The 21892-nt window shown below is 41.9% G+C and overlaps 3 protein-coding genes across 7 annotated transcripts in view; 2 read left to right on the top strand and 1 right to left on the bottom strand.

Annotated features, from left to right (window-relative positions):
• ATXN7 (ataxin 7) overlaps nt 1–5364 on the bottom strand; it is a 130681-nt gene extending 125317 nt beyond the window's left edge. Inside the window, exon 1 of one of the 2 annotated variants that reach the window (XM_055414245.2) lies at nt 5228–5364. The gene's annotated coding sequence lies outside the window, so the exon portion shown is untranslated. Of the gene's footprint in view, nt 1–4424; nt 4689–5227 lie in introns of those variants that run through there. The other variant, XM_055414246.2, reaches the window with a different exon arrangement.
• LOC148774018 (uncharacterized) lies at nt 486–5486 on the top strand. The gene is made up of 4 exons (XM_088831679.1): nt 486–517; nt 4271–4365; nt 4835–5431; nt 5482–5486. The coding sequence occupies exons 1-4, from the start codon at nt 486–488 to the stop codon at nt 5484–5486; spliced, it is 729 nt and encodes a 242-aa protein (XP_088687805.1).
• THOC7 (THO complex subunit 7) overlaps nt 4684–21892 on the top strand; it is a 19026-nt gene continuing 1817 nt past the window's right edge. The window contains exons 1-5 of one of the 4 annotated variants that reach the window (XM_088831909.1): nt 4684–4825; nt 18402–18519; nt 19253–19380; nt 19659–19745; nt 21306–21363. In XM_088831909.1, coding sequence (XP_088688035.1) covers nt 19272–19380; nt 19659–19745; nt 21306–21363 — 254 coding nt within the window. In that variant the 5' untranslated portion in view covers nt 4684–4825; nt 18402–18519; nt 19253–19271. Of the gene's footprint in view, nt 4826–5420; nt 5563–9936; nt 10681–18401; nt 18520–19252; nt 19381–19658; nt 19746–21305; nt 21364–21892 lie in introns of those variants that run through there. The other 3 variants (XM_055414256.2, XM_088831908.1, XM_055414257.2) reach the window with 3 other exon arrangements.

The following is a 21892-nucleotide window of genomic DNA, read 5'->3' as shown; positions in this document are numbered from 1 at the left end:
CCAAGAAACTTTAAAACTGCAATTTATTTCTAAATGTCTAAAATGTCAATTCACGCCTCTGATCAAATTGCATTAGGTTTACATCTGGAGGGGGAAAACACTAAAGTAACCAATATGTGGGTTTTATTTTCAGTACAGTGTTGTTTTGAAAAGTTAAACTCTGAAAATAACGTATTTGCTGTAAAAGAAGCAATTAGTAGAGAATTTTTAAAAAGGCAGGAAGAGAAGCAAAAAAAAATAATCATCATCATCAATTACAGCAGCCACCAATTCACCAATTCTGCATCCTATACAAAGGCCCAGGGAAAAGGGTCGAAAGAAAAGGCAGAAACTAGAAGAAGCAACTCTCGGAGCTTCAGGGCCAGCCAGATGAAATTACACACAGACATATACATCTAAACACTCAGAACACACCAATCCTGGAGCTAGTCTCCAGAGGTTAGAACACAAGAGGAATCTTTGTGTGCTTGATTTAACCAAACATCATGCAGAGGAGGGTGGGGCAGGCCGCCTACAGGTAAGGGTGTCACCTAAGCAGCCTGAGGGCCTAGTATCAATTACTTCCCCTCTAGGGCACAGTCTGCTCTTTTCCAGAGAAAGGCGACTCATTGGAAAAGACCCTGGTACTGGGAAAGATTAAAGGCAGGAAAAGGGGGTGACAGAGGATGAAATGGTTGGATAGTGTCACAGACTCAAAACACATGAGGTTGAGCGAACTCCAGATGGTGAGGGACAGGTAAACCTGGCATGCTGCAGTCCATGGGGTGGCAAAGAGTCATATACAACTTAGCGACTGAACAATAATAACCAGGGCACAGAGAGGGTGACAGGAACTTGAGGCTTAAGACAGCTCCAAAGGCACTGATTCCCATCAAAACCATCACACAAGACAGGGCTCAATCATCAATTTCTATAGAAAACTGAGCAACATGAGAACATTTTTAGCAATAAATAATTTACTGATGAATACAATGTGTGAGATAAAGAGGGAAGGTCACACATGGTAACTAATAACAACTAACCTACTGGAGTCTCTTGCTAATGAGTCCAATGGGGGCAGGAGATAAAGCCTCCATGTCAAAAGTACTAAATTCTTGAGAAAGCAAATGGCAGGGGGGAGGGCTGCTTGGTGACGCCACAAAAACTACAGGACTTACAGGTCTAACATTCTTCTAGGCAAGGGGTCAAGACTATGGCCCATGTACAGGTCAAATCCAGCCTCTGCCTGTACACGCCATGAGCCACTGCCAGTACACAACATGTTTAAGCAGTTGAAAAAATTTTTTAATATTTCATGGCATGTAAAAATTATACGAAATTGAAACATCAGTGTCCACAAAGTTTTACCGGAACACAGTCATGCCCACTCATTCTTTTCTATGGCTGCTTTCTCCATGAACTGATGGAGGTGGTAGGTGTGACAGGCACCCGGGAGGCCAGCAACATCTTCTGTCTCATCCTTTACAGAAAGTTTGTTGATCTCTGTTCTAGGCCATAACGTCCAGTCGCTTTTGAGTGGTTCACAGCTCTGAACATTGGCGCACGCCTATTAGTTTGGCTGTGACATACCCAGGATTTAGACATAACCTGCCAGCCGAACAGACAATGCAACCCCATCGTTAAGAACAGCAGACAGGTCTAATAGATCCTACAGATGCAGAGATAACGGCCCATGGTAACCAGAAGGATGTGCACGGCTCTCCTGAGCTGAAAGTAGGTGCCAGAAGGTTTATGTGGGAATGAGTATGATTAAAGCTTTTCTCTTCGAATGAATGTATTAGCTATCTCTTACAGATGAGAAGAAAACCATCCTCAAAATGGCTACCACCTTCAAGCACTTACTATGAGCCTAGGACTGAGCAAAGCCTTTTGCTTTTATTATCTCACTGAATGGTCTTCTCTAGACTCAGAGAGGCTGGTGGGCTCAGGAAATGGGAATCGCACCCAGGTTCCACTCTAAAGCGTGTGTTTCCAACCACTCTCCAACTTGAAAGCACAGGACAAAAATGCTCACCAGGACTAAATGTGAGGAAAAGGGAATGACCACAGCAACAGTGGAAGCAAGTTCCTTTTGATGTCATTGAGCATTTTATTCACCCGCCCCCATAATACTCTCTTCCATCAATGTTTAAAGAAAAAAATACAATTCACTTCTTCCAAAATCTTTGCTTGAGAGCAGTAAGAGAGTGGGGCTGAATGATCCACTCTCCCCAGGAGCTGGTTGTTGAGCTCAAGCCTCTGCTTATCCACCATTCATCTGTTCAGTCTAAATGTTTAAACATAATTTAAAAACAGCCACAACGCACCCAGGACTAGCACTGTCAAGCCCTTTCTGAAGTGCATGGTTTATTAATTGACAGACAGCACTTTGCTGTGGGAACAAAATGGCAGCGCTTTTGTACCTCTAAGACCACATGGCTGGGTTAAAGGCAACTTAAAAGGCAAGTATGAAGCAGAAAGATCTACTTTTTTCTTATTTTTTCTCTTTTCTTCTAACTCCCATTTTATTTAATAAAAACACATATCTATAATTAGGGGCCTCAGGAGCTCTCTTATAAAATAACTCTAGCCCCCTCCTTAGAAAAATACACACACACAAAAAAGTTTAGGTCACAACTCTAGGGGGTTCAGGAATATCTTGAAGCCCACTCATGACCCCTTGAGATTCACAGACCCCAGGATACCCTTGCTCTGAAAGCAAAACACAGAAATGCTTATTTTATAGGATCAGGGTAGAGACCACATAGCTAGCTCTCTCATCATCTTTTAGAGTTTCAGAGGCTAATATTAAATAAATACTCAAAGAAACGTTCTTAACTAGACTCTCATACTCTCAAAAAAACGAACCTAATAACTCGAGTAAACCTAAACCCAAACCTAAAGCCATATATGTTCAAAGCCCACATCAGTTTTGTTAGAGTTTAAAATCTACAATTTCTTTCTGTTCATAGAGATTTTGGAAAGGAAGAAATGTTAGTATGAACTAGAGCTTGAGTGTCTTCGACTTTAGCATTCATGAATATGTTAATTTACAAAAAATTGTATAAAAGAAGACCACTTCTAAGATTAAAAGTTGTTCTCTCACTATATATGAGATGAAGAAAAGTTGATAAAAATAATTCTTAAATGTTCAACACAAAAGATCTGTGTCAATGCAATTGCCAGTTAAGTTAAAAAATCTGCTTTGTCAGCCTCACGAAGTTCAAAAAGGCTTAACTACCATGGAAGGACTGATGCTACAGCTGAAATTCCAATACTGTGGCCACCTCATGCGACGAGCTGACTCACTGGAAAAGAGTCTGATGCTGGGAAGGATTGGGGACAGGAGGAGAAGGGGATGACAGAGAATGAGATGGCTGGATGGCATCACCGACTTGATGGACATGAGTTTGAGTGAACTCCGGGATTGGTTGATGGAAAGGGAGGCCTGGCGTGCTGTGATTCACGGGGTCGCAGAGTCGGACACGACTGAGCGACTGAACTGAACCACCACCTGAGACAAGAACGCTCAGGAATGTTTAGTTTCAGGTATACCTCAGACTTTAAAGTCTTTCCATCTTTCTTGGTCTGATTGATTCAGAAAATTTCTGACACTGCCCAACAAAATACAAAATGAACTTAATAAGTGTTTGGTCAGGACTCCCATCTATGACTGAAGGGTACACTGACTCCTGAAAATTTAAGTTACAAGGGGCAAAGATACTTTCCCATAAACAACAGTTAAGGTTACTCCAAGTCACTAGATACTGTTTCCAAATCAGTATTATGATGATAACGCCAAAGAATAAGTAACTCAAAAAGAACATCATTTTACCGCTTGACAGTTACTTTTAAAACAGTGATTACTGCCAAAATGCCACCTGAGACAGACAAGTAATTGAGGCCTGAAATTTACAATGTGCAGCACTTAAGATTCAAAGTAATTTCTCTTTTGGTTAGTGTCTTCTCCCTCTAAACCAAGAAAATGAACCAACTCATGCACCGTTAGAATTTATGCCAGTATTAGTTTAAAGCCTGGAGAGATTTCGCACTGTGGGGGAGAGCAAGTTATACATCAAAATATTCACTTAAGGCAACTTGCTTTCCATTTTTTTTTGGGGGGGGGGCTCTGTATTAAGTCACAGGTGCTAACTCTTTAGAGCACTGCTGAAGAGCATTATTGAACTTTTTACTTCATATATGCGAATAAAATTTTATGCATACTGATTTCTAGCTAGAGGTGATACACCCTTCATTGTCACATATTTGCATGTACAGCTCTTCCTCTCAGAAACAGAGAAAACCAGGAGAAAGAACTCAATTTGACTAAGGAAACTGAAACAACCAAATCCGTCTTCCATAAGAGGTTCATCCCGAAGAAGCAGGGTACTTGGGCGGGGTGGGGGGGAGCAGAAATATTAGAAAATAACTCAATAATATCAAACCTGGATTGAAAACTCAGACCCGCTTCTTGGGGCTCACTGAATCCACCCCAGTGGAGATCAAATCAGCCGGACTGCTGCCCGTTTTCTCTCGCCCCTCATCATCGAAATGTTGCCATTTGCGAGAAACTCATCGAAGTTGAATCAAAGTGACTTTTGGGAAGAGATGCCAGTATCTCCGGCAGTGTGCTCCGGAAATGTGAAACTACACGCTAGTCAACGTTTCTCATTGAGCACCTCCCTCTCCCTTCACTTTCGACTTCCCCCTAAGATGGGGACAGTTTTTGAACATCGGAGAGAGAAAAATAAATAAGAGCATCCCGTCCCGGTCGCCGACGGGGATTCCGGCGCCCGGGGAGGAAAGCGGGCACCCCGCAGCCTGGCGCTAAGCGAACTCCGCCCAGGTCGCTAAGTTTCCGCGTCCCCGTTTTCCAGCTGCCGCCCGAGCCCCGAGGGGAAGGGGGCGGCCGCCCGGGCCGGATCCGCGCCACTTGGACCCCGGGGCCTCTTTCGCTCGAGGACCGCGCCCCGCGCGAGTGCCCGCGTGCGAGACCCGCCCAGGCGCGCGTGGGCGCTGAAGTTCGCGGGGAGCCCCGCGAGGCGCCCCCGCTGCGCCCCGGTCCCCCGACCCCCGCGCTCAGCCCGGGCCGGGCGCCCCCGCTCCGCGCGCCGCCCCCGCGGAGAGCCGGCGCACCCCCAGCGGCGGCAGAGGGGACGGGGCGGCGGCGGCCGCCGTCCCCCGGGAAGCGCCGGGGCGCGGCCCCCGCGCTGCTCCCGCCGCCCCGGCGGCGCCCGCGCGAGCTCACCTGGCGTCCGGCGGCCTCCGGGGCGGCCTCTGGGCGGGGGCCGGGCGGGGGCGGCCGGGGGCGGGGGGCAGGCTGCGGGGCCCGGGGCCGCCGCCGCCAGCCTGGCCTGGCCCCGCACGCGCTGGCCGTGGCCGCCCGCGGGGAGCGCGGGGAGCGCGGGTCCCGCGGCGGCGGCGGCTCAGGCGGCGGAGCGGGCGGCCGCGGGCGCCGCCGCCTCCTCCTCCATGGCTGTTTACCCGGCTGCATTGTGGGAGTTTGACCTCCGCCGCCGCCAACCGCCGCCTCAGCCTGCGCCGCCGCCGCCGCCGCGCACGCCATGGGAGCCGTGACTGACGGTGAGGCCCGCTCCCGGAGCCGCGCGGCCTCCCCGGCGCCCGCCGCCGCCGCCCTCGAGACCCCCCGGCCGCCCCCGCCGCTCCCGGGAGCCCCTCGGCTTCCCGGATCGGGTCCCGCGGAGCCCCGGCCTCTCCGGGCCGCTTCCCGTGAGCTCTTCAGCCTCTCCCCGGAGCCCTCCCCGTGCCCCCTGGAGCCCCCCGGGCTCCCGGGCCGGCTCTCCCGAGATGGCGCGGGGCGCAGGGCGGGTGCGCCGGGGGGATCGTCTGGGGGCCGCGAGCGCACGTGGGGGCCTGAGCAGGCTGGCAGCCAGCGAGGCGCGGGTGGGTGGTACCCGGAAGGGGTCCAGGCTGTCGGAGGATGTGGTGAGGGAGCACTGGGTGGGGGCGCTGGGGTCCGAGGGGCGGCGAAGGGGAGGAAGGCCGGAGGCCTTGCCGTTGGGGGTCCGGAGGATCTAAGGAGGGGCTGGAAGAGACTGCGAACTCCGAAGAGGTGGCCGAGGGGGTGGGATCGCGCCAGGTTGGAAAGCTGGGAGAGGTCTCCGGACAGTAATGCAGGGGTGTCGGTGTACAGAGGGTGACGCCTGGAAAGTGTCTGGGAAGGTCCCCTAGACAGTGGATCGCACGGAGGCCTGAGAGCTAGCCCAGGATTGGGGGGTAGGGAGAGGGAACCGGGGATAATATTAAAAAAGAGTGGATGTGGACGGAGTGTTTGGAAGACAGCCAGGGATTGTGCCTGGGAGATTAAGAAGAGCCAGTATAGGGATGGGGCCACCTCGGGTAGATCAGTGGAAGACTCATTTGTGTGTGAATGTCTTGGGGAGGGTGGTTTGTCCCCTGAAATGGAGTGGGGAGGAAGAGGTAGGGGCTGAGTTTCTGGCAAGTTGTGAGGTCAGTTTAGGAAGGTGGACCCATGTAAGGAGGGGCCCAGGAGGTAGTCTAGGGATTGAGAGCAGAATTAGAGTGACACCTTAGGGAAGGTGGACAGGCATAAGCACGATGGGCAACTGGAGGGAGAACCTAAGAAGCTATCCAGTTAGGTAGTAAAGAAGTCCGTTGACATTCGGGAAGGGGAGATCTAGGGGCACTGGGTCTGTTTGAAGAGTGGCCAGTAGATGTCTATAGAGAGGCCATTTCAGAAAAACTGGAGGTAGACAAGGTCTCCACACAAAAGGATCAGGCCATGGACAGAAAACTAACAGGCCCAAATTTGTGATCATGACAGGGAGGAGTTAGATGGAAGCTCTTCAAGGTCCAGTTAAAGCTTAGCTTCACTCCAGTTAATTTTTTTCAGTGTATCCCATCTGGGCTAAGTCTTGGGATTATAGCCCCGAGCCAACAGGCAAGACATCTTCCTTTTCTGCAGTCACAGTCTGGTGGGAAAGACACATGAGATAATACATTTTCATGGTGGAAAATGTTACTCCAGAGGAAGTAGAAGGTTGGGAATTGTAGAAACACATAACAAAAATTGTTTATCCCTTCTCAGAGATCAGAAAACCTCCCTGAAACAGTTACAGTATTAATTGTTGGACTGGTATTCCAGGTGGAGAACCACTTGTGCAAAGGTCACAAAGTTTTGGAAAACTCAAAGATGATAAGTATTGGCTAGAAGTTAGAATGTTAAGAGCCAGACATTTTTGGGTTATGGGACACCATTAAAAGATTTTAGCATTGGTATGACGTTATCAGATGGCATTAAAAACAACAACCACACTCTACTCTGAATAATAATGAAGGGAAGGGAAAGTGAGGCATTAAGTAATTGGCCTCTCTCCTTTCTATTTATATGATATTGATAGTATGCCAGACATGTTCTAATTACCATCCCCACTTTTCATATGACACTGGAACACAAGGAGATTAACTTAATCCTGGTAGCAAGGATTAACTTGCACAGGTAGCAAGTTATAGAACCTGAGCTCAAAGCCAAAGGACCAGCTGCCATGGTTCCTAGAGAGAAGGGATGGGGCCTGAGACCAAGAGGAATGGCAGAGAAGCAAACAGGTGGAAAAGAAACCGATGAGGTCGAACGAATGTCAGGAGATTGAGTGGATATGAGGGGAAGGGCCAAGGATTATTCCAGGTTTCTGATTGGAGTGACTATGTGCTTATTAGTGCTACGGCTCTTTTCATAGAGGTAGAGAACGGCAAAGGGGAGAGAGGTTTTGTCAGAGGGAGGTGACGAGGAAGATGAGTTCTAATGCACTGACTGCAGTCAAGTGCCCACTGTATCCAAAGAGACCATCAGAATCCCCACTCAGCCGTTCATAAGCAGTCTGACCTTGTGCAGGTTAATTAACCTCTTTGAGCCTCAGTTTCATTCCTTGTAAATGGGGATAATAAAGTCTACTTCATAGGCTGGTTTTGAGAATTAGATGCAGCAAAATTTGTGAAGTGCTTTGCACTGAGGCCGATACACAGTAGTGGCCAGTAAATACTGTTAAATGTCAGAGTTGGTTTACTTGCCTCTCCTCCACTTTTCTTTGATGAGGACTGTGCCTTCCCCCATTCTTTATCTGCGCAGATTTCCCCCTCCTGCCTTTTCTGCCTGGTGACTGTCCATTTATTCTTCAGGACCCATATCAAATATTCTCCTCTGCTTTTTTCGAAAACCAGTTGATCTTCCACCTGTTAACCATGTTATTATATTTCTGCTATACCCCTCAATATACTTAATTTACTTATATAATGTGTTCCACAAAATATTTAAAGCAGTTCATTATAATGAGAAAACATTAAAATAAATGGATGATAGGGTCTTCCCTGGCAGTCAGGTGGTTAAGATTCCACACTTCCAATGCAGGGGGCACAGGTTCGATCCCTGGTTGGGGAACTAAGATCCCACATACCTCACAAGGTGGCCCTTGGAAGTGATCGGAGAGTTTCAAGTGGTCATCTTTTGGATCATTCTGGGTTTCTGTGTAGAGAATGAGTTGTAGGAAGGCAAGAATGGAAGCAGGGAGGCCAAGGAGAGGTGGTCCAAGTGAGAAACCAGGTGGGCTCTGATTAGGATGATGGCAGTGGGGAAGACTGAGGAATGGGTGGCCTCCACATCCTCAGCCTCCTGAAAAGTTCTTGGAGAAGTTCCAGTACCTGTTTCTGGAGACTTGAGGAGGGTGGATGTCCTCTTGCCAATCTGAGTGCCTGGTCAGGTGTTGTGCCTTCATGTAATCCTTACATCCAGGTTGGCCTATCCAACTGGACTGGGAGCTCTTGGAAGAGAAACTCCTTATATCCTGTGCAAGGACACAATGGTTAATTGGAGGAATAATCTGCCCTCCTCTAAGGGAAGGAGAGAGATACTATATTGTTATCTATAGATACTGAACTTAGATGGCATCACCAACTCAGTGAACGTTAATTGGAGTGAGCTCTGGGAGACTGAAGAACAGGGAAGCCTGGTGTGCTGCTGCCACCGAGTTGCAAAGAGCTGGACACAACTTAGTGACCTTAGTGACTGAACAGCAACAGCTGAACTATAAATGTTATCCCTAGAATCATCATCTTTGCATGGACAAGTGGAGGTCCTGGGAAGTTAGTGGCTTATTGTCACAAAGCTAGTTATTGGCAAAGCCATTCTCTCTCCTTCCTTGTTGCCACCCCAGCATTTTGACTGACTGGAAAAACAGTTTAGATGTTGTCACTGTGAATGTAAACTATGTTCACAGTTTGTATTTTGCATGTTAATTTAAAGGGTGTTAAACAGTGTTAGTACCCTGATAGAAGACATTTCAGAAGCACTTTTGCAGTACAGAGAACATTAGGTATATGTCTTGATCTGCCAGAGCAACAGATAGATGATGAGAAGGGCAGTAGGGAGCGGGATGTGGCTGTACACTCCATTTAATAGACCTTGTTCGTTTTGACAATTTGCTTTTATTTTTTTAATTAGAAAGTATAATGCATGGATAACATGCCTGTTAAAACTTGAAATAATGGTTTTTAACATGCCCGCGAACAACATGACAGAATAATGGAACAACACACTGTGACTTTCTAATAATGTAATTGTGTATATTTTCCTCTAACTACAGAGATGACACTTTTCATCTGTAAAAGGAAGATAATAATACATACTATATTGGGTTTTTCCACGGATGAAGTGTGATTAATATATGTAAAGCACTTCAAAGTTGAGTGGCCATTTAATTGATTGTCCAAACCAGGACACTTTTCAGAGTGAAAGGAAGCAGGAGGTATGGTCATCAAATAGGAGGGTACAAACACAGTCTGCTGCTGTTTCGATTTCAGTTGTTGATCCAATGTTAATTACACATTTGTAGCCAAAGGGTCTGTTTGACTTTTTTTTTTTTTTTTCACAAGTACCAATGGATTTGCCCACTTTGTTCTCTCATCTGTGGTCCCAGCACAGGGGTTACTGAAGCAGTTCAAATATTAAATAATGTTTCTTTAGCCAAGATAAAAGGCATCTCAAAGTGTGATTGGAGTTTCAACCTTGACTTGATTAGGGTCATACTCTAAACATTTAAATAAATTTAGAGAAAAACCAGAGATGGTGAGAGACAGGGAAGCCTGGCACGTTGTAGTCCATAGGGTCGCAAACAGTTGGACACAACTTGGCGACAGAATAGCAACAACAGAGAAAAACAAAGGACCTCAACATTGATTTTTCTGCTTTTCTTTTTTAATTTTTAGTGTAATTTTGGTTTTTGTCATTTACTTTGGTATCAGCAATTTATTTAAACTGGGCCTAAGTGTCTCCGGAGAGATCCCTGTTTACATGGATGAATCAAAGCACCTTACTCTTTCCACCTGATTATTTTGTGTCTTAACATTGGCGGCCTTAACAGTTGTTTTAATGATTGTAAGCTTCTTGAAAGGAGGGGCTCGGTATTATTTTACCAGGAGGAATCCAATGCGGTGGGATATACATAATTCATAATCCATAGTTAATAATCCATAAGCCGTGATCTAGTGATGAACGTAACAGGAATCTGCACACACGTTGTTTTGACATGGCTTCCGTCCCTCCTCTTGTTAATAGGTCAAGTCAAACCAGTTTTCTTTTTTGTTGTTAACACGTCACAGATTTACTAAAGAACACTGATGAGAATTTTCAATACAGAAAAAATTAAGAAAAACACCTCAAAATGACCAGTAAGTTCTCTATCCAAATAACGACTCTTAATACTGTGAGGAAGAAAAGTACATGTCGGGAAATTCAGGAAGAAATGCCCCAAGGGATGGTGAAAACCTTCCCCTCTTCACCTTCCACAGCTCAGCCCAGCCCCCAGTGGCAGTTACTCTAAGGTGGTTTTTGTGTACCCTTCCAGCCTGATTATTAAATGCCATCAAAGGTAAAAAGCACCTTCTCTGGTGTCAAACTCCTGAGTGTGAGTCCCAGCTCCACTCCTACTTCTTATGGCATTTAATTTGCACAAGTAACTTCCAGTCCCTTCATTGGTAAAATTGGGGTAATAATATCCACTTTACTGGGCTCTTGTGAGACTAAATGAGCATACTGTAAGCATTATATATATATATATATATGTTAGTTGGTGTGCCAGGATGCATATGTAAAGTTTTACACAAATATTTATATGCTGTTCTGAACTATACTTCCATAATTAATAATATATCTTTGATTTCTTTCTAATACCTTTTGGGGCTCCTCCTACCTTATTCTTTTGTGAAATTAAAGCTGATTGCTGAAGAATTGATGCTTTTGAACTGTGGTGTTGGAGGAGACTCTTGAGAGTCCCTTGGACTGCAAGGAGATCCAACCAGTCCATTCTAAAGGAGATCAATCCTGGGTGTTCATTGGAAGGACTGATGCTAAAGCTGAAACTCCAATACTTTGGCCACCTCATGCGACGAGTTGACTCACTGGAAAAGACTCTGATGCTGGGAAAGGTTGGGGGCGGGAGGAGAAGGGGACGACAGAGAATGAGATGGCTGGATGGCATCACCGACTCTGTGGACATGAGTTTGAGTGAACTCCGGGAGTTGGTGATGGTCAGGGAGGCCTGGCGTGCTGTGATTCATGGGGTCACGGAGAGTCGGACACGACTGAGCGACTGGACTGAACTGAACTAGTTTTTTAATCAGTCCCCTTCTAAATGTTTTTTGTTGTGTTCCTTTGTTTTTAACTTTTATAAGTAGTATGACAGTGGAGATATTTGCATAGTTGTCTTTGTACACAGTGGGAATCACTCTAGAAGACAGGTTAAAAGTATATCTATTTTTAATACAAATTGCTACATTGGTTTCCTAGTAGCCAGCTGTTTTTTCCTCTGTAGTCTTATCTCCAGTTATTCCTTCCTGTGGTTTTCAGTTTGGATCCAGAGTGTTTAGGAACACTCAGAAAAAGCCAGCGGTTCATTTGTGTACTCAGAATATCTTGCTAAAGAGCCTTTAGAAAGGAAATGCTGATCCTCACTGAGAGATCACAGAATTGCTATTTCTGAAAAGCGGGTGAGATTGGGAGCTGTGAGGTCTAGCAGACTGGGAGGCACATGTGACAGTAGCTTAACCCTAGGAGGAAGTTACATGACAGGCTCTTACCTGTTGTCAAGCCTTGACATGTCCCTAAAGTAAGAGTTTTGGAACTTAGCCCACTATTATCTTCCAAATTGTCCTTCTCTCTCCTTTTTTGAACATCTGCTCCAAGAGGCTATGAAAACTTGTTCTGTAATCAAGGTTTTTATAGCCACTTTGAGAGAATAACAATTAGTTTGTGAAAGCAGTGTTAGTGTGGGTATGAGAGATTGTCCTTTCCACACTAAAATGAGAAAACAACTGCGATGGCTATGTCAGTCAACCAGAGGCTTGGAAATGGAGAGTTGGTTTAATAACTGTAAAGGAGTCATTTCTTCCAGCCTGTTTATGAAAAAGTTAGGTATTAAAATCTAACCCTTTAAATGGCTTTCTTGAGACCTATTTAGGATGTTAAGCAGTTTTGTATTCTAGTTAGAGGATGGCATATAAGACAGGGAAGGGTCTAAATGCATCCCAGTTTTTCAAATAAATATTTGCTTATCATCATGCTTGTGTTATAACTGATTTGAAAGTGATTTTGAATGGCAGACATTTTATAGTGTATGCTTATGGTACCCATATAACTGAATCCAATAAGAAATCTTCGTACAAGCCTAAAATCTGGTGGAAAGCCACCATTCTCAGAGCAGACATTAGGTATTTTGGGTTAAAAGCTTTTCTGAGGTGGTTTTGATCCTCGTACTCAGTAAAGAAAGTGATTGTGACAACTAAGGAATGATGTTGATAACATCACTGAAATAATTTCTAAACCAACTTCAGTATTTTTACAGGTAGACCAAGGGCCTCCTGATTTAATATTACTATTCAGAGTGCTTACAGAGAGCTTCAAGCATGATAATAATTTATGAAGTCAATGCATATAGTAAACAGAACATGTTTAGGTGTGTCCAGTCTAGAGCTAATTGATGAGGTACGATTAAAATAAACAATGCTCATGTCATACATGCCAGGAACCATCAGCAGCTAGCCATCTTTAAATTTAAAAAGAGCAGAGAAATTTCAGACAGGCAACTTACCCTTTTAATCTGTTGCTGTTGGAGCTGTGCTCTGTACTTTATATATATAATTTCAGTCCTCATCCCCACACACATTCCTAGGCAGCAACTACTTATGCTGTTTAAGCTAGAAATACAAAGACCTTACAGCATGAAGCTTGAGACAAGCAAATTTGTGACAAATCATAACTGCAGAACTTTCTATGCATCTTATATAACTATATCAGTATATAGATGTACCTATAGATATAGCTCCAGCATTTCTTCACTGTTTCACATTACTTTGGGAATTAAATTTAACATGAAGATAAGAATAACTTTGCTTTTTTCTTCTTTGTTTTCCTATAGTGAACAGGCAGTTGTATACTTTTATTTCCATGAGGTTTCACAGCACTCCTGTGAAGTGGATTGTTTTATTCCCATTTTTACAGATGAAGTTAAAAGTTGGTCACACACAAAGTAAATACTGTGGACTAACCAGAACACTGGCCCCAGTTTTTGACTTGGGGTCTGGCTGTGAAGAAATGCTCTGTAGACGAAAGAGGGACCAGGCTCAAGCAGGAGAAAGAAAGGGCCTGGACAGCACGTCCCCTGTGCTACAGAACTGATGAGCCTGAACTACTTGTGCCAGCCAGTTGGTCCTGGCTCCTGCCTTTTCCTAACCAAGTCTCTGTTGAGCCCTCGTCTGGCTTCCAGGACCTGTGACTCTGATCTCTGCTTTCATTCACACCCTTTTAGCTCCTTCGGTGGGCATATGCTTTGGGAGCCTCCTAACTAGCCTCCCCGCCTGTGGGCACTTCACAGTTGCACCCCATTTTGTAGACTTGATCCTCCTAGAAAGTCCCTTCACAAATCTCCAGCAACTCCAGCTTGTTGCCTGCCCACAGGATCTGAGTCTACCAGTGTGGCATTCACTACTGTGGACTTCCACAATCTGACCTCTGACTGCCTGTATGTGCTTGGGTCTTGACATCGGTCTCCAGGCCCCCAGACCTCCTAATGTTCTAGAAGAGTGCTCACATCCCAGACCCAGCCTTGCAGTCCCCACCTCTGCCTTAGCTCACAGCTTTCTCCCTGCCTGTTGCAGGTGAGGTGGGGAGAGACACGATTTTAGGTTGCTTGCTTTCTTTTCCTTCCTTCCACTTTTGTTGAAGTATAATTGATACACTAAGAACTACATGTGTTGTGTATAATTTGATGCAGTTGTGTGCTGTGCTTAGCCACTCAGTCGTGTCCAACTCTTTGCAACTCTTGGACTGTAGCCCGCTAGGCTCCTCTGTCCATGGGGATTCTCCAGGCAAGAATACTGGAGTGGATTGCCATGCCCTCCTCCAGGGGATCTTCCTGACCCAGGAATCGAACTGAGGTCTCCTGCATTGCAGGTGGATTCTTTACCAGCTGAGCCATCAGATACAAATGCCTATGATACCATCACCACAGTCATAGCTTTCTCTATTTTGCAAACATCAACTAACAAATTTTGAGTACTATACGGTTCAAAAATGAAGTAATATAAGACACATTTTCAAAAATATAAGACATGATTCAAAAACCAAGTAATATAAGACATCTTCCAGCCTGGCCTCCAGCTACCCAACTTATACTGCTCGATTCTTTGGTAACTCCTTATATTAGTTTCTTGTATATCATTCAAGTATATCTGGGTGAACATCAACACATATGAATATACTTGTTTTCCTGCTTTCATATGCAAAGAAACATGCCATAAATAGGATTCTTCACCTTGCTGTTTTAACAAGTTGTATTAAGTGACCTTCCTTTCAGTATACACAGTTTTCCTCATTCTTTATTTTTTATAGCTTTATATTATTTTATCATATTCTTATACCAAAATTTATATATCTTAATCTGCTGCCGATGAGCATATCATATTGCATATGGGCAAGTATATCTAGGATTTTGGGGGTCAAAGAATACATATTTGAAATTTCCATAGATACTGTTAAAATGCCTTTTAGCTTTTTCTATTTTTGACCAGTGTGATGGTCATGTATCAGAAGAGCAGCTTTAGGGACTTCCCTGGCGGTCCAGTGGTTAAGACTCCAGGCTTCCAGGGAATGGGTGCAGTCCCTGGTCAGGGAACTAAGATTCCCACCAGCCAAGGGGGAGGGCCAAAAAAAGGGGGAATAAAGCAGCTTAAAATTCTCTTTTCCTGCTTCCCCCAAGCTCAAGGAAGCTCTAATCACCTGCTGTGTGTCAGTATCACTTACTAACAATCTCAGCCGCCTCTGTGTGTGTGCTTTCATATTGTGTGTCATGTCTCCAGCGAGAGTGAAGGAATTCCTGTCTTTACTTCATGTCCTCAAGAGGTTAGTCTGGCACCTATGGACGCTGCTGCTCATTGATCAGATATTCATGTCTTTTGTCTAGGAAGAGAAATCTCTGCTATGGACCTGAAGATAAGATGGTTCCATGTTAGTCCTTGTTAGTGTTTTATTGAGACAAAAGCTATTTGGAGGGCATATGTTCCCAGGCAGGCACCACAAATCCAATTTTAAAATATTTATTGAGCATCAGAAATGTAAAGGCACAGGAAGAGAGACTGGAGAGGAAACAATGAACAGGACATAGGATGGCCCTGATGGACCTTTTCCCTGAGTTTATTTGGCCTGTATAATGCTTTAAACATTTTTCAAAATTTTTTTGTGATTGGGATATTACATACATATGTAAACAAGTGCACAGATCTTAAGTATACAGCTGAAAAGATCACAAAATGTTCTGGAAACATTTTCAGTTAGTCACCAGACTTTAAAAATCCCTTGAAAAACCAGATCTGGTAATAACCTCTTGCTTTAGGTACTCAATCCTCAATTTCCCTACTCCCTGTTTCCTACATTCATTTACATTTGAAACCCATTGTACTCCATAAAGGCGGGTTCCTAGTTATCTGGGGGGAAGATGGGTTTCTTGGGGGCTTGAAAGACTAGAGGTAGGAAGATCAAAAATAAACTAAGCAGCATCAGTTGACCACGGGACTGCTCACCCACTGAAGGTTTACTTTTAACAAAGTTAAAACATGATTGTGACTTTATAAAAAAATCAATGTCATTTTCTGAATTTTAATCTCTGCCAGGACTGCATTTTGTCTCTGTCTCCTCAAATAACATTATAGGTGGTTAAAGGAGGAAACCATTAGTTTATATCTTTCAGTGTAAAATTAACACACTTGATGAATCCGTAGCTTGAGCCGTCTGTCACAGCCATGACTCTGAGAACAAAACCCAATTCTAAACATGTTTATCTGATGTTGTCACAGAATAGATTTTAAAACTGGGGAAAAAAAACTGGAGCCATCTGCCTTCCAAAGTATATCTCCACTGCACCTGCACTCAAAAATACTTCTGCCTACACACAGGAACTATTGTTTCAAGATTTTGCTGTTGATTCACCATGCAGGTTCTCTAGGAATTATTCACACTTTAAAAATTATTTTTTAAATGCCTGCATATGGTTAAAAAAAAGACAATCCTATAAAATCATAAAAATTAAATCTCATCCTCTGTAATACCTCTTATCAGAAATAGCCACTATTACCAGTTTCTTATGAATCCTTCCAAAGATACTTGCTGAATACATAAACGTGTGTGATGGGCACATACACACATAGATGGCCTCCTTGTTTTCTACACAAATGGCAGCAAACTATGTGCTTCTCTGCACCTGTGTTATTTTCATTTTACTTAACATTTCTAAGGAGATTTTTATGATATTAATATATACATCCACACTATTTTTTTGGCTGAATCTTACTACCTCTTTTTAAAAACATGAGATTCAGCAATTATCAATTTATGTATGTATGTCTGTTTCTTTATTGGCCCCCGTGTGAGGCATGTGGGGTCTTAGTTCCCCAACCAGGAGTCGAACCCATGCCCCCTGCAGTGGTAGCATGGAGTCTTAACCACTGGACCGCCGAGGAAGTCCCTGCGTATTATTACACTTAACAACTGTTTTATATTTAGCCAGTCTCTTCCTGGTGAATGTTTAGGTTTGCCATCTTCCTACTATAAGCAACTCTTAAGAACAGTTCTTTTACATTTATCTTTGTGCTTGGGTGCACATGCATCTATAGGATGATTTCCTAGAACTGGACTAATGAGGTCAAAAAGGTATATGCATTTGGAATATTATCTGATTGTCCAGCTGCCTTGCAAAGAGCACACCACTTACATTCTATCAGTGAATGTAAGTGTGATTTCTCAACACTCTTACCATCACTTATTATCAGGTCTTTTGATCTTTACCAGTCTGAAAGATGAAAATGATATCTTATTGTGGTTTCAACTTGCACATCTCTTGTTATGATCCAGCATTATCTTGTCCAGGAAGAACACTAGCTCAGGGCTGCCCAGCAAGCCCACTGGGTCCCTACTTATTACTCAGCATTGTCATCTGCATTGCTTTTCTATTCCTTTTTCTCTTTTTCTTTTCCTTGAAGCAAAAGGGAGACAGACATTAAAAGAAGAAGAAGCCTCACGAGGAAAGAAACATTACAGATACAATTACTAAATGACACCCCCCAAAAAATTCCTTTCTCTCTAACAAATCTCATTCTCTTTTTCTAGTCTCCCACTATGTCTTTCAATCTTCTTTTCTCTCTGTTCCTTTTACTAGTACCTTACAGTACTCAATGACATGAATGCTTCAGGCTTTCTTCTGTCTGAACAGGTTTTGCCCAAAAAGTTTCTCCAAGAATTATTGACTTATTTCTCTGGTAGTACCTGAAAATTTTTACTCTATAGCCTGGCAATAAAATGTCAGTTCTTTGAGGGCAAGGCTTTTCCCTGCTATAACCCCAGCCCCTTAAACAGTGCCTGACATGAGGCACTTAATAACTTTCCATATATGTACCTACCTAATGTAAACTCACTGGAAAAGACTGATGCTGGGAGGGATTGGGGGCAGGAGGAGAAGGGGACAACAGAGAATGAGATGGCTGGATGGCATCACCAACTCGATGGACATGAGTTTGAGTGAATTCCGAGAGTTGGTGATGGACAGGGAGGCCTGGCGTGCTGTGACTCATAGGGTCTCAGAGTTGGACAGGGAGTCCTGGCGTGCTGTGACTCATAGGGTCTCGGAGTCGGACACGACTGAGCGACTGAACTGAACTGAATGTAAAATTGACCATTTTAATTCTTTTAAGAACAGTATTTTATGTACAGTTCAGTGGCATCAAGTACATTTACATTTCTGTAGTTTTCTTCTAGATAAATGAATGTGTAGTGGTGTTGCTTATTTGTCTCTGAAAGTGAACAGGAACCAGATAGTCATTTTAATTCACATTATTCTGTCCTCTAGACGAAGTCATACGGAAGCGTCTCCTAATCGATGGAGATGGTGCTGGAGATGATCGGAGAATTAATCTGCTGGTGAAAAGTTTCATTAAATGGTGCAACTCAGGATCTCAGGAAGAGGGGTATTTCATGTTGCTGCCGTTTCTATGCCAATGTCCTGGCGTGATTTTTTTTTTAGACCATACATATAGTGCTGTCAGTTTTTCATGTTTTCACTCATTAACAGAGTCCAGAGTAGGTTTTTCTGGCCTTCCCTTCAGAGGCTACTTCTGTGTTTATTAAAATGTGCAGAAGGTGCAGTGATAAGAAATGAGGGTTAAATTCAGACTTATTACTTTGGTCCTTTTTAAAAGCAGATAAGTGTTTAGTAAGACAAAATACTTAAATGAAATTTTCTCTATTTTTTTAAATGTACTAATAAAGTTGCTGCAAGGTTTTATATATTTGATAAATTTCTAACTTAAAGAGTTTTTGCATCATTTGAATTAGCTTTTCACATAGATAAATAATTATATAAAGTGAAAAAATTGAGAACAGAATTGTGATGATAAAAACCATCTTAAAACGTTTTAAAAAGGATATTAAGCAAAATTCAACAAATAGTTGTTTGAATTAAGCTTGTATTGCTAACAGCTACAGTCCCATCTTTACGTTTGTAACTAATACAGTTTATAAATTCAAGTAAACCACATTTGGAAAAAGAAAACCTAAGGGACAGATATTTCAAATTATTTTAAATAAAGCATATTCTCTCAGAACATGGCATAATTTACTTAGCAAAGGTGTGCCTGCATTATAATGATTCAGTTGTAAATCCACAAAATGTTTATTCTCTTTCTCTCTCTTTTATGTTAGATACAGCCAGTACCAACGTATGCTGAGCACACTGTCCCAGTGTGAATTTTCAATGGGCAAAACTTTGCTGGTATATGATATGAATCTCAGAGAAATGGAAAATTATGAAAAAATTTACAAAGAGATAGGTAAGGAAACAGTAATTGTTTCTGTCTATAATTTTAATTTTTACGGGCTAAGGGAAACAATATTTACTAACATTTTTCTTTGGTTAGTGGTAAAATAATAACAATATTAATAGAAAGAATATATTCTAATATGATATTATACTTTGAGTTACAGCTGTTTTAAATGCCAGCATCTGGTTTATTAACAAGGAAACTAAATTTAAAAACACATTTTAAAACTGAAAATGGAGGTTATACATGTTGTTATAAGTATCTTTAAAAAAAAACTTTTTATATAGAATGTAGCATTGCTGGAGCCCATGAAAAAATTGCTGAGTGCAAAAAGCAAATTCTTCAAGCAAAACGAATACGAAAAAATCGGCAAGGTAAGGGTTTTGTGGGATGTAGTGTGCAAATACTTCAGTACTGACTAGTATTTTCATGCAGCTTTTAACATGGTGAGATGAAACCTTCAGCTAGAATTAACCTAAATTATAAAAAAGAATTAGGAGACAAACTTAATTCTTTAAAACTATATTATTGTTTAAAATAGAGAAGGAAGGCCATGGTTAAAAAAAAAAAAGTTGGATTGTGTTGATTAAACAAGTATGTTTTTAAGTATTCAGTTGTTTTTTTTTTTACTGTCCTCATACCCTTTTGCCTAAATAATGTTATACAAGTACATTAGATTTAGGACTTTGTGTTTTGTGTGTGTTTAATGGAACTACATTAAAAATAAAGAAAGAAAGAATATAAGCCCAGTGGCTTTTTTATTAAGGACTATGCAAGCAAACATTTACAATCTGCCTGGATTTTATTAGAATAGAAAGGTTAAAGTTTAGTTTTCTTCTCATCTCTTTTGTTCTTAATTAAGGTCTGCCTTATTTTAGTTCATATCAACTAGTTCAAAATAATTTTAATGGCAGAGGCATTGCTCCTCCTATAATGTAAATTGAAAGGAAGATTAAAAATATAATGTAACGTCACAACTGTGACATATACATGAAAGATATAGAAAATGTTAATAATTATTTTGGAGTTGTGGAGTTTTGTCATTTAGGTTTTGTTGTTGTTTATATTGAACATGTATTATTTTTTAATCCAAAAATATTTTATTAAAAATCACACTTGTATTGAATTAATAAACTATCAACAAACAATTTTACTTTTTAATGAGTTAATTAAAATGATGTTTAATTCCGTATTTTTAAAAGATGGTTTTTTAATTCAGTCTAAAATGCATGTGGTCAGGTTGCAGTGGTCAATTTAGAGCTAGATATACCAACTTATTTAAGAACTAATATCAATTGTAAAATCATTAAAAAAAATTTTACAATGTTTTGGTAGATTAATGAGGCTTTTAAGTAAATACTGCCATATATCATTTCTAGGAAAAGTTAACAAGAGATATATGACTTATCTTGGAGGTCTTAGTGGAGCAGAAACAAAGTTCCTGAATTATAAATCATTTCTAAGTTTATGAGATCTTTACCTTTGAAATGAGTGAGAAGGATAATTTGCCATTGTCTAAGATTTGAAATTAATTGTAGAATACCTTGTTAATTAATTCTAGATCACCTTGTTCGTCTTCTATTTGCTGGGCAAATAATAAGATTCTCTTATGTTCAGAATCAGTCTACTTGATGATCAATAATGACTTAAGTTCACTTTCTCTTATGCTGGCCCCTTGCATTCTACCCAGGGATACGTAAATGGAAAGACAGAGTAGGAGCTAAATTCCTTGTTTGGAACATATGTTTGAAGTCATGAATTGTTGCAGTTATAATTAAATGAAAGGAAGCTGGAAATACTCCACATATCCTTCAATGTTTCCACTTCTTCATCTACTTGGAAAATAATTAGGAGAGATTTGTGATGTTAGACATTTTGTTTTGATATCCAGGTTCGAAATATCTTATTTTGGTAAATATTTTTGTATCTTTCAGAATATGATGCACTGGCAAAAGTGATACAGCATCATCCAGACAGGCATGAGACATTAAAGTAAGTTTAGAGCTTTACTTTGAAAAAAAATAATCTTTATACATAAATGTTTACATACTAGTCTACACATTCCATTTCTATGGGAATATATCATATGTTTCAAAAAGTAGGGGGTCAACCTTAAGAATTACAGATTCTAATACCACTTGATTAGATTTTTCCTTCTGCTAACCTTCTGCCTATAGTTCTAAAATAAATGCATGTAATATGTATCAGTACAAAAACAGATAAATAGAATATGGTCTACTCATATAGAATACTAAATAGGAGTTATAGAGAATTTGGAAATAAACACTTTCCAAACACCAATTTAAAAAATAATCAGTGAAAAGAAAAACAGAAAATATATATATAATGAACTTTAAATTATTACCAAGTTTCTGAAATATATACAGAATAATAATCATTTATAAAAGTTCAGTTCAGTCACTCAGTCGTGTCCGACTCTTTGCGACCCCATGACTCACAGCACACCAGGCCTCCCTGTTCATCACCAACTCCCGGAGTTCACTCAAACTCATGTCCACAG

Source organism: Moschus berezovskii, chromosome 24 (assembly GCF_049115385.1).
Source record: "Moschus berezovskii isolate FMDL1 chromosome 24, NW_MosBer_1.0, whole genome shotgun sequence".
NCBI lineage: Eukaryota > Metazoa > Chordata > Mammalia > Artiodactyla > Moschidae > Moschus > Moschus berezovskii.
Note: the sequence above shows the minus strand (reverse complement) of the source record. Positions and strands in the feature narration are given on the sequence as shown.

Coding starts and splice junctions, on each gene's coding strand:
- LOC148774018 (XM_088831679.1), top strand. CDS start 486: ATGCAGAGGAGGGTGGGGCAGGCCGCCTACAG. Junction 518..4,270: donor GTGGGGCAGGCCGCCTACAG/GTAAGGGTGTCA, acceptor TCTTCCTCTCAG/AAACAGAGAAAACCAGGAGA. Junction 4,366..4,834: donor GTTCATCCCGAAGAAGCAGG/GTACTTGGGCGG, acceptor CAGGTCGCTAAG/TTTCCGCGTCCCCGTTTTCC.